Raw genomic sequence first — 12824 nt, forward strand, 5'->3', positions numbered from 1 at the left:
AGATGGCATGACAAGGAGATCCCACCTTAGATGTTTTCTACCCGGCATAGAAGAGAGGGGTCCATCGTGATGTGGGTTCCTTTTTCATTCAGTGGAACACTGGGGTTTCAGGTGGTGCAGGGTCGTCAAACGGCAGCTGATTACGTGCAGATGTTGCAGCAGGGCATCCCTCATGACTGAGGGCCCTCATCTGTGTAGTAACAGCTGGGTTTTGTAACAGGACAACGCTGCAGTTCACAATACTGGTGTCATCAAGGACTTCTTCAGGGAGAATAACATCACTCTTTTGGACCATCCCGCATGTTCCTCAATACAATGCAATACCTTCTCACCACATCTTCAGTGTCATTGTTGAAAGTACAGTATAATCCCATTTCCTTCAAAAGGTACTTACTAGTATTTGTGTTATCAGTGAACAGTCATGTAACCTACTGACAATTCAAAACAGAAGAGCAAAGGAGAAAAAAATTAATATTTGCCTTTTTTTATATGAATGATTGTGCCGATAAAGGAAACAAAATAAAAACAAAAGCAATTCTCAAGGTACGCCATAACATTATGACCCTGGCAAAAAGGATATCAACAGTCACAGGAAATGACACATTACAGGCCATACTTTCACTCCAAATCCTGTCAAATTTCACAAAACAATGCTGTACATGCAGTCATAAACACACCAAAACAAAAATACCCTTAATTCAATTTCTCCGAGACTTCAAGGCAGTCCCTATCGGCCAGGGAGGCAACAATAAAACAGCCACCCTGTCTTGTAAATGAGATAAATGGTTAGAAAAATCACACAACAGAATCTTGGGAGTGTTTCACACACAAATTGGCTCTGATTAGTTGGCTGTTAAAGATGTTAAAGTGATTCATGCTTCAGGGCTGAGATGGCTGTAAAGGTTTGAAGTGTTTTGGGTATTGGGTTTCTCCATCTACACCCCCAGATGTTTTAAATCCATTGTGTTCATTTCTTTTATGATAAACTGTCACGCGTCAACATCTACTGATGATGGCATGTAGGGGCAAAGAGAAAGAAAGTTGTAGATTTTTAGGATTTGTAGAAATGGTTTGATTGGTTTTTTGTTTGGTTTACAAATTAAAGAATTAAATTATAACGAGAAAAATATGCCGCTCCCAATAGAAGTGTTTTTTGGCAGCCTTGCGCCTGTTTCAAGTAACATTTCTACGACACAACTCTGCCCCCTCGTGGCGAAATAAAATAAAACATGAATGGAAACCACTAAGCCCCAAGTTTTTTTTATTACAAATACATCTAAGAAAAAACATGTAAAATTCACAAGTGAATTATTTTACTATATTATAATACATAGTTCAAATGTATGTGGCAGTTACAGCATTTAGCAATGTAATTCGACACATGAGATATTCACAGAGAATGTTCAAACATGTTTACACATTCTAAAAAAACATATTAACATATTATTAATGTGCATACAATTTCAGTCTCTCCTGGCACATATTTCAGTCCCCAAAATATGCTTTCATAGAACCTTTCACTTGGGCACCAGCCCACGGGATTGTGGGTAAATTGGGGAAGTAAGATTATGAGGGCTGCATGAAGCGGTGCGGGACTGCTTGTCTGTTCTTGACCGACTGAATGATAAAATCCATGACAAACAATTAAAAGAATTCTGATATTTTGACTACAGCCAAACCAAACCAGCATCTGCACTTCAACATAAGTGTGTTTAAGTGAAGTACAGTTTGTTAAAACTTACCATGACTTTTGTTTCTTCAGACTGCCACTGGTACTGGTTAGTTGTGCAAAGCAATCATTAAATTCTGACGCATCAACCTCAAGATCCTCCTCATCCTTAAGAGCATCCTTCAGAGCTGCCACAACCTTTGGAGCGATAACTGGCTGCTGATAGTTTTTGGTGGTCCGAGATGGAAGGTCCATGTCCAACAACAGGAGGTTTTCTGCCTGAGAACCAAAACAGGTAAATATTTAGTTTGAACTCTGAAACTATTCACATCATAAGAGCAGAGCTAACCTGCAAAACAATGGTATCTAATTCTGAATCAATCCAGCTTACTTTGTATCTCATGTCAAGACTAATCATCATGGCCATGCGAGCATGATGACTGAGAGGCCGTCTGAATCCAATAGCTGACTGAGGCCTGCTCAGCACCTCACGATCACTGAACACATGAGAAAATATGCACAGAACGGCCTCAGAATGACAAAGAAAATCTAATTTCTCCATCTGCTGAAGCACCATTGTGGTATTGCTGGATAGAAACTGAAAATTACAAGAGTTTCTTGTCTGCTTTCTGACCACTGCCAAGGTACCCTCGAGTAAGGCAGTCCAAGTACCATAAAAACATTGGACTTACGTCTCAATACGTGTAATGGGCCTCATGTTCCAGCATTCATCCTTCTCGTCAAAATAAGCCCTGTTCACAATTTTTTTCTTGTCTTCCAACGGAATAAAATTGTCAATCAGCAGAGACCTAAAAAAAGAACAACAACTAAAAGTGAGAATGTGAAATGTGCACAACATGCCTCAATGAGTTATTTTATTTAACAGAGTCTGTTGGATTAAAATAAATATGACAGCATACCAACCTCCAAAATGAAATAATAATAGCATGATGAGCGAGCTGTTTGGTCATCTCTCTGACATCCCAAAAATTTGCATGTTAGGGTCATTGGAGACTCTAAATTGAGTTTGAATGGTTGTTTGACTACATGTGCTCTGTGACTGGCTGGCGACCAGTCCAGGGTGTACCATGCCTCTTGCCCAAAGCCAGCTGTCATAGGCTCCAGCTTGAGCGGTATGGGTAAATGGATGGATGGATTGATCAGTATGATGAACCAATGAATGTAAGTAAATGTGAGTCAATTGGTGTTATATTCAGACAATATTCAGATGAAATCATGCACACAATCGATAACGTGATCACATCAGTCTTTTTAGGGTGAAATACTTGACTTTAGTAGGCAGGCATCATACTTGAGTTTAAGATCCTTGGTGAGTTCGTTCTGGGTCTGTTCTAATTCCTGCCGTGAACTGATGTGTGCCTCTTGTACGTCATGGATTTCTGCCTTTACCGCCTCCAGTTTGGCAAACAACTAGAAAACGAAGAAGAAAAATTAACACAAAGAAACTCCACTTCACCAAAATTATGAGATCAGCCAGTGCTAGCATCACAATGATTTAATTACCTTATTGACTTTCTTGGTTTTAACATCGACTTCCTGCTGCAGTGAACTGTAGGTCCCCTTTAGTTCTAGAGTCTCTTCATCTTGACACTCCATCTGTTGTCGCATCTCTCGCTCTCGACATTTCTGGAAGGACAACGTGATTGCTTAATCACCTCAAACTGAACTATAAATGCAAAACAAGTCAGTGATTTGCAACAATATAGAAACAGGAAATACACTAATTGATGCTACAATACAAGATACCCAACCGCATCCAAACACTTGCAAAGCCTCTTTAACACAAGACCTTGGGATTTTACCTACAATCTTCTAACCACTCAGTCGTACCTGCTCAGCAATTTCTTGTCTTTTTTGCTCCAGCATCTTCTGCTGCTCGTTGGTGTGATCCACAATGTTCTTCCCCCCAACTAGAAGTTTACTCTCCATTGTCTGCAGTGGGGAAATAAGAGGTACATCTCTACAGTGAAATAGAAAAAAATACGAGACCACTGTCTGCTTTGTTCTTACTGTCACATTATTTATCAATGATTATCATTGTATCTTTACATCATAGTGTTGTAATACTACAATAAATCATACTGCCGGGGTGGTGATTACCTTAATTTTGGCTGCCAGTAGCTCTCCCTCTTTCTGCTCCTTCCTCAGGTCTCCCATTTTCCTCTCCTTCTCGAGAAGAAGTTGAGCTTTTTCCTCGGCCACCAGGCTGTGATCCTCCATGATGGCTCTCCTCTCTCTTTCCAATTTCTCCGTCTGCTCCCTCCAATAATTGTCTTTGTTGTCCTCACCTTCATCATCACTTTCTTCTTCCTGACCATCATCTTTGCTACAATCCCCGGCTCTCCTTCTTTCCCTCCTTTTGTTTTTCTTTCCTAAACGCTTCTCCAGCTGTTCCTTCAGCCTGGCAATCTCCTCCTGAAACCGCCTAAGCTGGGCATCTTTGGGGTCCTCATTGACGCACGGTGTATTCTGGATGTTCTTAGCTCGGTTGGAATACTGCAGCGTCGTTAAAGTCTCTTCGACATTGTAAGATGCCGGGCCAATGTTGGCCACCATGACAGTGCGGGCATTGCCCCCAAGAGAGTCCTGTAAAAGGCGTGTCAGTTTCGAATCTCTGTAAGGGATATGACTGCTCCTGCCATCCACCAGAGCCGATATAACATTCCCCAACGCAGAAAGTGACAGATTGATTTTAGTCGCTTCTTTCAGTCTCTCGCCCTGAGCTCCCGTCTTGGTTTGCCTTTCACTGCCAGCTAGATCCACCAGATTGAGTTTGCCAACTCGGATATGGTTCTCGCCATCCACCTTCTGTTCGCTGCATTCTACAGTGATTACAAAGATAGCATGAGAGCGAGAGCTGTGTTCATTCATGTTGGTGGCGCCCACTGAACGATTCTGATTGCCCACATTCATAACATTTTCAATCTCCTCTTTACTTCGAGTGACAAACGATGACAGATTTTTAACGTAAACACCAGTGTCCGGCCTTTCTCGCAGCTCGAGAGGACGTGATTGGTCCTTAGAGAGTAAATCTCTCATTTCCTCTTGATAAATTTCTAGATATGATGCTCTCACCATGTACTGCTGATTTTGAGATCTTGAAATGTGACCAAAGATGTGGTCAAAAGAGTTGGGGATAACGCCTCTCCTCTCGGGGTTGTTTCTTACACCCTCCATGGTGTATGTTTTCCCTGTGCCTGTTTGTCCATATGCAAAGATGGTTCCGTTAAATCCTCGAAGAACTGAATCCACAAGGGGTCTAAAGCTTTCATTGTAAAGCTCAATTTGCTTTGACTTCCAGTCATACACTGAATCAAATGTGAAAACTTTTGAGGTTGAAGGATCCCTAGGGTTCCTGACAATAATTTGTCCCAACTTCACATCAACTGAGACCACACTCTCAAATGTGGCTGCCCGTTCCTTCTCATTCATAGGACGACAACGGACCACAACCTTTATAGACTCACAGTTACTGGACATTTTGTTCAGGCTAGGATGACCTTTCTAGTAATGCTTCACCAACTGAATGCACAGCGCAGAACCTGTTGGAGAAATGAATAAAAATAAATAAAACTTCTTCCTGTGTCATATAACATGTTAACAGGTGTGTCCAAAGACATGTAACGCCTCTTTTTTTAAAAAACTTTTTTTTACCCTCACTGAACGTACTTTTTCATATACATGCAAGTTTGTTGTTTTGCACCACTTGGCGAGATTGGCCCATTTACACAGCGTAGTGTCAAATAGAAGTATTCCACCGTTGGTTTCGAATTAAATTTAATTATTCAGTAAAAAAAAAGTTGAGGGAAATGTGCATGTAGCTTTCTATGTCAGCATTGTCGGATGCTTTTCTAGTTAACAATAGCAATGTAACCTGTAACCACGTACTGTATGCTATGAATTATGCTAGTTAACTAACATTGGCTTGTGCTTACCTGCCATTTTCGGTACACTTGTTTACTCGACGTCGTGTCAAATTTTTGGTACACTTGTTTACTCGACGTCGTGCCAAAATTCATGATCACAAAACTTGAAACTTACATTTCACCCGGCGAAAAACCAAACACTGTCTACGTAGTAGAGCCAGTCACCCACGTGACCCCATTGCCTTGTGTGATATGTTGTTCGGCTGCATTCATTAGTCCAAATTAAAAGACCGTTTAAAATGTTAACGTGGGTGTTTCTGACGTCTGTCTTTCATTGTAACAAAACGTCATTCCTCAATGTTTGGTTAAGTTACTCATCGATGCTGACATAAGAGCCCGGCGCTAAATACAATAGTTCAGAAAATATTGTATGGGTCGTAATTCACTTCCGGTTCGAGTCCCGCCCACACCGATATTGAACGCACTGATTGGGTGATACTGCTGATTTTGGTATCAATCCAAAACAGTCTTGGGTTGCTATTGCCGCTGCCAATTCTTATTACTTTCATTAAAAGCCGATTTTAGGTTGGTGTCTTTTGATTTAGCGGTGATCACTACAGGGTGTACCCCACGCCTAACGCAGAAGATGTCCGCTGGGGTAGACTCCTGCTCAGCTAGGACCTGAATGAGGACAAGCAATATAGCAAAAGGATGGATGTGTGGATGTTTTAGAAAATGACACATTTTGCACATGCTTGGGTGATTTTTTGTGCAATTTCGTGTATTTGTAATCAGTTGTGATTTAAGTATCATATGTGGCGACTCCGTAATCAGGAAAAAGCCAAAAGAAACAAAGTCCAAATAGAGAACAATGTCTGTACAGTGTGACATCTGTAGGTAACATCATAAAAAATACATCACAGTTCCTCTGTGGAATTTGAATTCGATTTTCATGTGTATTTTTGTCTCCATGCCTCTGTTGTGATGTTCAGTGCATAACATTGGTATTTTAAGTAACAGGAGTCTGAGACTGTTGGCCTTTTTTTTTCGTTTCCCGGACGCAGACAAAACCAGCTGACAGTCTGCTCATACCTAGTTGCCAAATAGAGAAAAACAACTTTGTTATTAATATGGATTAATATTTTCCTCGGAAATACGAATTTACGACATTTTTATCAATAATGCTGATTTGCATCTGGATGCAAACGTGGAACAAAGTTCCCCGATTACAACTGTATAATTCACCTACAGTTGACAATGTTCCCTTTCTTCAGATGGGGGATGTAAATATACAATCTGGCAACTCAGTCCCGGAGCCGCACCGTTGTAGCGATGAGCCAGTGGTTAGCTGAGTGTCGGATTAGCTAATGTTCGACGCTACATTTTATCCAGTTTGCTGGATGTCTTATGAATAGGTACGTATGTAACACATTTGACATACGCACTGTACATTTTAAAAAGGTGTTTGGTGCTATCGTGATTTCATTTGAAGCCTCGTAACTAAGGTTAGCCAGGTAGAATATGCTATAATACTTGTAGCCTTGGTTACCAGTGTGTTTGCTGTTGATTGTTCAATGTTGTGGTCTCGTTGTGGGATTTAGATTATTTCAGTCATCCGGGAATATTGATGCAATGTTGCCAACCACAAATCGATACAATCAAAGTAACATTTAATAACGTGCTGTGAATGCTGGTTATCTTAACGCCGACGACTTCTTAACCCGCAGGTCCAACATTAAGGGATTACTGTAGCTAGCAAGTGGTCGGTGTTTTAGAGGCTGATTGTAGTTTAACTATCAATGCTATTGACTTTACAACCTAACTTTAACCATCATCAATGGTTACTGTATGCTGCGATGGTCTTCTATGGCACTAGAAATGATTCTACATGCAACAACCTGGGAAATCAAACCAGAAACAAAATGAACCATTTATTGTCTTCTATTATGGGTGATGCACTTGTATGTTAATTGTATTGGTTCTTAATTAATTGTTTTTTTTCTCCAGCAGGTTCTGATGTGGGTGGTTCTGTTTGTAGGTTTTCCTTGAATCCCCGGTTGGAGAGCACCTCTTGTCAAACTGTATGTGTGTAAGCCTCCGGTCCACAACATGTCCAAAAGCAAGAGCTCCGAGTCAGTGAAAGTAGTGGTCCGTTGTCGTCCTATGAATGAGAAGGAACGGGCAGCCGCATTCGAGTGTGTGGTGTCTGTTGATGTCAAATTTGGACAAATTATTGTCAGGAACCCTAGGGAAGCTTCTGCTGGTGAACTCCCCAAAGTTTTCACATTTGATTCGGTGTATGACTGGAACTCAAAGCAAATAGATCTATACGATGAAACCTTTAGGCCACTTGTGGATTCAGTTCTTCAAGGATTTAACGGAACCATCTTTGCATATGGACAAACAGGCACAGGGAAAACATACACCATGGAGGGTGTAAAGAATGACCCAGAGAGGAGAGGCGTTATCCCCAACTCTTTTGACCACATCTTCACTCATATTTCAAGGTCTCAGAATCAGCAGTACCTAGTCCGAGCGTCTTATTTAGAAATTTATCAGGAGGAGATCAGAGATTTACTCTCTAAGGACCAATTGCGTCGTCTTGAGCTGAGAGAGAGGCCGGACACGGGTGTTTATGTTAAGGACCTGTCATCATTTGTCACCAAGAGTGTGCGGGAAATTGAAAATGTTATGAATGTGGGCAATCAGAATCGTTCAGTGGGCGCCACCAACATGAATGAACACAGCTCTCGCTCTCATGCTATCTTTGTAATCACTGTAGAATGCAGCGAACTCGGGGTGGATGGCGAGAACCATATCCGAGTTGGCAAACTCAATCTGGTGGATCTAGCTGGCAGTGAAAGGCAAACCAAGACGGGAGCTCAGGGCGAGAGACTGAAAGAAGCGACTAAAATCAATCTGTCACTTTCTGCGTTGGGGAATGTCATATCCGCTCTGGTGGATGGCAGGAGCAGTCATATCCCTTACAGAGATTCGAAACTGACACGCCTTTTACAGGACTCTCTTGGGGGCAATGCCCGCACTGTCATGGTGGCTAACATTGGCCCGGCATCTTACAATGTCGAAGAGACTTTAACGACGCTGCGATACTCCAACAGAGCGAAGAACATAAAAAATAAGCCTCGTGTGAATGAGGACCCCAAGGATGCTCTACTCAGGAAGTTTCAGGAGGAGATTGCCAAGCTGAAGGCGCAGCTGGAGAAGCGTACAGGAAAGAAAAATAAGAGGAGGCAAAGGAGGAGGGCCGGGGATTGTAGCAATGGGGATGGTTGGGATGACGGGAGCGAGGACGATGAAGACGGCGACAACAGAGTTGATTATTGGAGGGAGCAGCAAGAGAAGCTAGAGAGAGAGAGGAGAGCTATCATGGAGGACCACAGCCTGGTGGCTGATGAGAAAGCTCAACTCCTTCAGGAGAAGGAGAGGAAAATGGAAGACCTGAAGAAGGAGCAGGAGGCTGGAGAAATGTTGGCAGCCAAAGTTAAGGTGAGCGGCAGAGCGAATCACAGCGCATACAGTACGTGAGGGCTTTAACTAAGCTGTATCTTCTGTTTCATCTCTTTCCAGGCAATGGAGAGTAAACTTCTAGTTGGGGGGAAGAACATTGTGGATCATACCAACGAGCAGCAGAAGATGCTGGAGCAGAAAAGGCATGAAATTGCTGAACAGGTACTAAATCTCTGTACTGTTAATGGGCTAATAATCCGTTTATAACTCAGGGGTTCCTTTCACAGTGCCTGTCTCCATAAAGCTTAGATTTCATGAGAAACCTATTGGACATTTTTATATTTATGACCTTGAATATCACAAAACATCTCATGACTCCTGATCATTTGAGTGCTGTAATCATTCACTGCATCATGTGATCCACTGCCGTCTTAAAATCCAAGATGTCTACATTTGGTCCTGATGTTTTTGTGTTTCTAGAAAAGGAGAGAGCGAGAGATGCAACAGCAAATGGAGTGTCGTGATGAAGAGACCCTGGAGCTGAAGGAGACCTACAGTTCTCTACAACAGGAAGTAGACATTAAAACCAAGAAATTGAAAAAGGTAGCGACAAGAGAGCGACTCATATACATTAATTAATTCATTCATTTTCTACCGCTTTTCCTCACGAGGGTTGCGGGGGGTGCTTGAGCTTATTCCAGCTGTCTTCGGGCAAACAACCATTCACACTCACATTCATACCTATGGACAATTTGGAGTCGCCAATTAACCTAGCATGTTTTTGGAATGTGGGAGGAAACCGGAGTAGCCGGAGAAAACCCACACATGCACGGAGAGAACATGCAAACTCCACACAGAGATGGCCGAGGGTGGAATTGAACCCTGGTCTCCTAGCTGTGAGGTCTGCACGCTAACCACTCGACCGCCGTGCCGCCCTACTCATATACAATGTACCGATATTGTCCTGTACTTTATTACCAATACCAATATAAGCTAATACCGATATTGACATTCAGCTCTTTCCTCAAATCAATGCATTCATGATTATTATTATTAGACCAGCCAACATGTAGACATTTACTCAACATGCAAGCTGACTTTTGAATATGCTTGTGTGCTTCACAACTCTCCATTTTGTTGCTTTTTCCTGTTTTCAGTCAATGAACACATTTTGGTCCGTCTTGCACTTTTAAATGTTGGCTTTTCTAATCAAATTCTTACTTCTGAGCCGTGGTTCCATTTGAAGACTAGCGGCATATGAAATGGAAGGATGGAGCAGTAAACAATTTCATTGGCTCATAATGGGTGACATCATCGTTTTTGCAGTCACGTTAACCGTAACATGATTATATGTCATTAAATTTCCTATTCAATTTAATTGGCCATAACATTTGAGTTTTTATTAGTTTTTTTTGTATGCACTCTTAAACAAGCAGCCTCATTCCCTTCTCCCCTTATGTTTCTCTTCTCTAGTTGTTTGCCAAACTGCAGGCAGTGAAGGCTGAAATTCATGACATCCAGGAAGCGCACATCAATGAGCGCCAGGAGCTGGAACAGACCCAGAATGAGCTCACCAGAGACCTTAAGCTAAAGTATGCATCTTGCACATCACGCCACCGACCCCAAACAATGACTGCATGCTGTTTCCTATCTGCTCAATCAAGTTCATTAGTCATTATTATGAAATCTTTGGTAAATGAACTATTGGCTCACACTGTGTGCTGCTACAAACAGCATGTTTTTGTATTGTTTTCTAACACGAATGTACACACTTATTAGAAAAAATGCTATCCATATTTGGCCCTTGTTTCCTGGTGCTCCTTTTGTAACGCACATGCTGACAGTGTCCGTGTCTAACCTTTGTCTTGTAGGCATCTCATTATTGAGAATTTCATTCCTTCGGAAGAGAAGAGCAAAATAGTCAACAGAGCTTATTTCGACGAGGAGGATGAATATTGGAAAATGAGGCCCATCACACACATAGAGGAGTAAGTGTCGCACTGTGTGAATACACTTCTAACAGGACTGTATGCAAGTGGCACTACATTTCTTTTTCCTTTTTATTTTTAGACTACGCAAAAATATAAGAACACCACCACCGGCTAGCATATGTTCCCATTAGCGGTGTAAAAGAAAAGATTGTACAAAAAAAGATTAAACATGTAGAACAGCCCATTTGCCCTGCGCAATACATAATCTCACATTGTGTATGTTTTTTGTGCTCAGTGATCATCAAATGATGAGCAGGCCTCAGTCTGCCATCGGATTCAGAAGGCCTCTCAGCAACCATGCCCGCACGGCCATGAAAGATAGTCCTGACATGAGATACAAAGTAAGTTGTACTTTTTCTTCATGCTCTTTTGTTTATTAAAACAAAAGTAAAGTAAAATCACAAGTAAAATTTCAAGTATGAATAGTATTTTTATGCTTTATGAGCGGATGGGATGAGATTGAAGATGCTTGAGGCAGTAGAAGTTATCTATTCATTCGTTGGATTTTAATTCATTCATTCATGTTCTACCACTTTTTCCTCACAAGGGTCGCGGGGGTGCTGGAGCCTATCCCAGCTGTCTTGGGGCGAGAGGCGGGGTACACTCTGGACTGGTCGCCAGCCAATCACAGGGCACATATAGACAAACAACCATTCACACTCACATTCATACCTATGGACAATTTGGAGTCGCCAATTAACCTAGCATGTTTTTTGGAATGTGGGAGGAAACCGGAGTACCCGGAGAAAACCCACGCATGCACGGGGAGAACATGCAAACTCCACACAGGGATGGCCGAGGGTGGAATTGAACCCTGGTGTCCTAGCTGTGAGGTCTGCGTGCTAACCACTCGACCGCCGTGCCGCCCTCTTTGGATTTTAACGAAAATTGCAATTCAAAAACTGTAATGGAATAAGGATGTTTTTGCACAAAACATTTATACTACCTGGCTGGTCTTTGTCACGCCCACCAGGCTGAGAACATCCTGCTTCTTGGTATGGAAATGCCGTCTCGGACCACCAAAGACTATCAGCGGCCGGTTATCGCCCCAAAGGTAGCAGCAGCTCTGGAGGATGCACTAAAGAATGAGGATGATCTTCAAGTAGATGCGTCAGGATTTAATGGCAGCTTTGCACCTCTAGCCAGTGCCAGCGGCAGCCTCAGGAAACCAAAGTCTGGGTAAGTGAAACAAACAAGAGCCCTCTTTTGCTCCGCTTCAGTCCACTGCGTTGCATTTTAATTGTTTTGTATGTGTGTTGATCATTCAGGCGACCAAGAACAAGCAAGCAATCAAACACTTGGACGTCTTCATTCAGTGCTCACAATCCAGCAACCCCTATGTACCCACAATCCCGCGGGCTGGTGCCCAAGTGAAAGCTGCAATCTGCCAACAACATCGTCCCTGTGCACCTTCCCAAGCTGGAGTTCTACTCTTATTTTGCCCAAGACTTCACAAGATCTGCAAAAGGCAAAATAAATTGTAAGGCTTAATGCTGCTTTGTAGAAATACAATGAATTATTTTAATTCGCACTATTTGCTACTGTCAGGTGCTTTCTTAAGAGTATACTTCAGGCACCTTTATCATGACTCATGTCACTTAGCACTCATTCTTTTGAATTTGGCTGACATTACAGTGAAGAAAATAAGTATTTGAACACCCTGCTATTTTGCTATTTCTCCCACTTAGAAATCATGGAGGGGTCTGAAATTTTCATCGTAGGTGCATGTCCACTGTGAGAGAGATAAACTAAAAAGAAAAATCCAGAAATCACAATGCATGATTTTTTAACAATTTATTTGTGTGATAC

The 12824-nt window shown here is 42.0% G+C and overlaps 2 protein-coding genes across 5 annotated transcripts; one reads left to right on the top strand and one right to left on the bottom strand.

Moving 5' to 3' along the window:
• Window positions 1–49: 49 nt before the first annotated feature.
• On the bottom strand, window positions 50–5971 carry LOC131104206 (kinesin-like protein KIF3B). 3 transcript variants are annotated; one of them, XM_058051145.2, is made up of 9 exons: window positions 5732–5971; window positions 3791–5232; window positions 3521–3622; window positions 3194–3316; window positions 2982–3100; window positions 2362–2478; window positions 2061–2166; window positions 1743–1948; window positions 50–1617 (listed from the first exon to the last, which is right to left on the bottom strand). In XM_058051145.2, exons 2-9 carry the CDS (start codon window positions 5168–5170, stop codon window positions 1518–1520), a joined length of 2253 nt encoding a protein of 750 aa, XP_057907128.2. In that variant the 5' UTR covers window positions 5171–5232; window positions 5732–5971; the 3' UTR covers window positions 50–1517. The 3 variants fall into 3 exon arrangements, 2 of the variants coding, with proteins under 2 accessions (XP_057907128.2, XP_057907127.2); XM_058051144.2 differs by having other exon boundaries at window positions 5626–5971; XR_009119746.2 differs by lacking the exon at window positions 2061–2166 and having other exon boundaries at window positions 5626–5971.
• Window positions 5972–6806: 835 nt separating this feature from the next.
• kif3b (kinesin family member 3B) lies at window positions 6807–12641 on the top strand. 2 transcript variants are annotated; one of them, XM_058050711.2, is made up of 9 exons: window positions 6807–6971; window positions 7567–9063; window positions 9145–9246; window positions 9505–9627; window positions 10498–10616; window positions 10896–11012; window positions 11251–11356; window positions 11989–12194; window positions 12284–12641. In XM_058050711.2, exons 2-9 carry the CDS (start codon window positions 7666–7668, stop codon window positions 12387–12389), a joined length of 2277 nt encoding a protein of 758 aa, XP_057906694.2. In that variant the 5' UTR covers window positions 6807–6971; window positions 7567–7665; the 3' UTR covers window positions 12390–12641. The 2 variants fall into 2 exon arrangements, with proteins under 2 accessions (XP_057906694.2, XP_057906693.2); XM_058050710.2 differs by having other exon boundaries at window positions 6841–6971; window positions 7564–9063.
• Window positions 12642–12824: the final 183 nt, after the last annotated feature.

This window comes from Doryrhamphus excisus, linkage group LG15, assembly GCF_037039965.1.
Source record: "Doryrhamphus excisus strain RoL-2023G ecotype Guam linkage group LG15, RoL_Dexc_Guam_v1.1, whole genome shotgun sequence".
NCBI lineage: Eukaryota > Metazoa > Chordata > Actinopteri > Syngnathiformes > Syngnathidae > Doryrhamphus > Doryrhamphus excisus.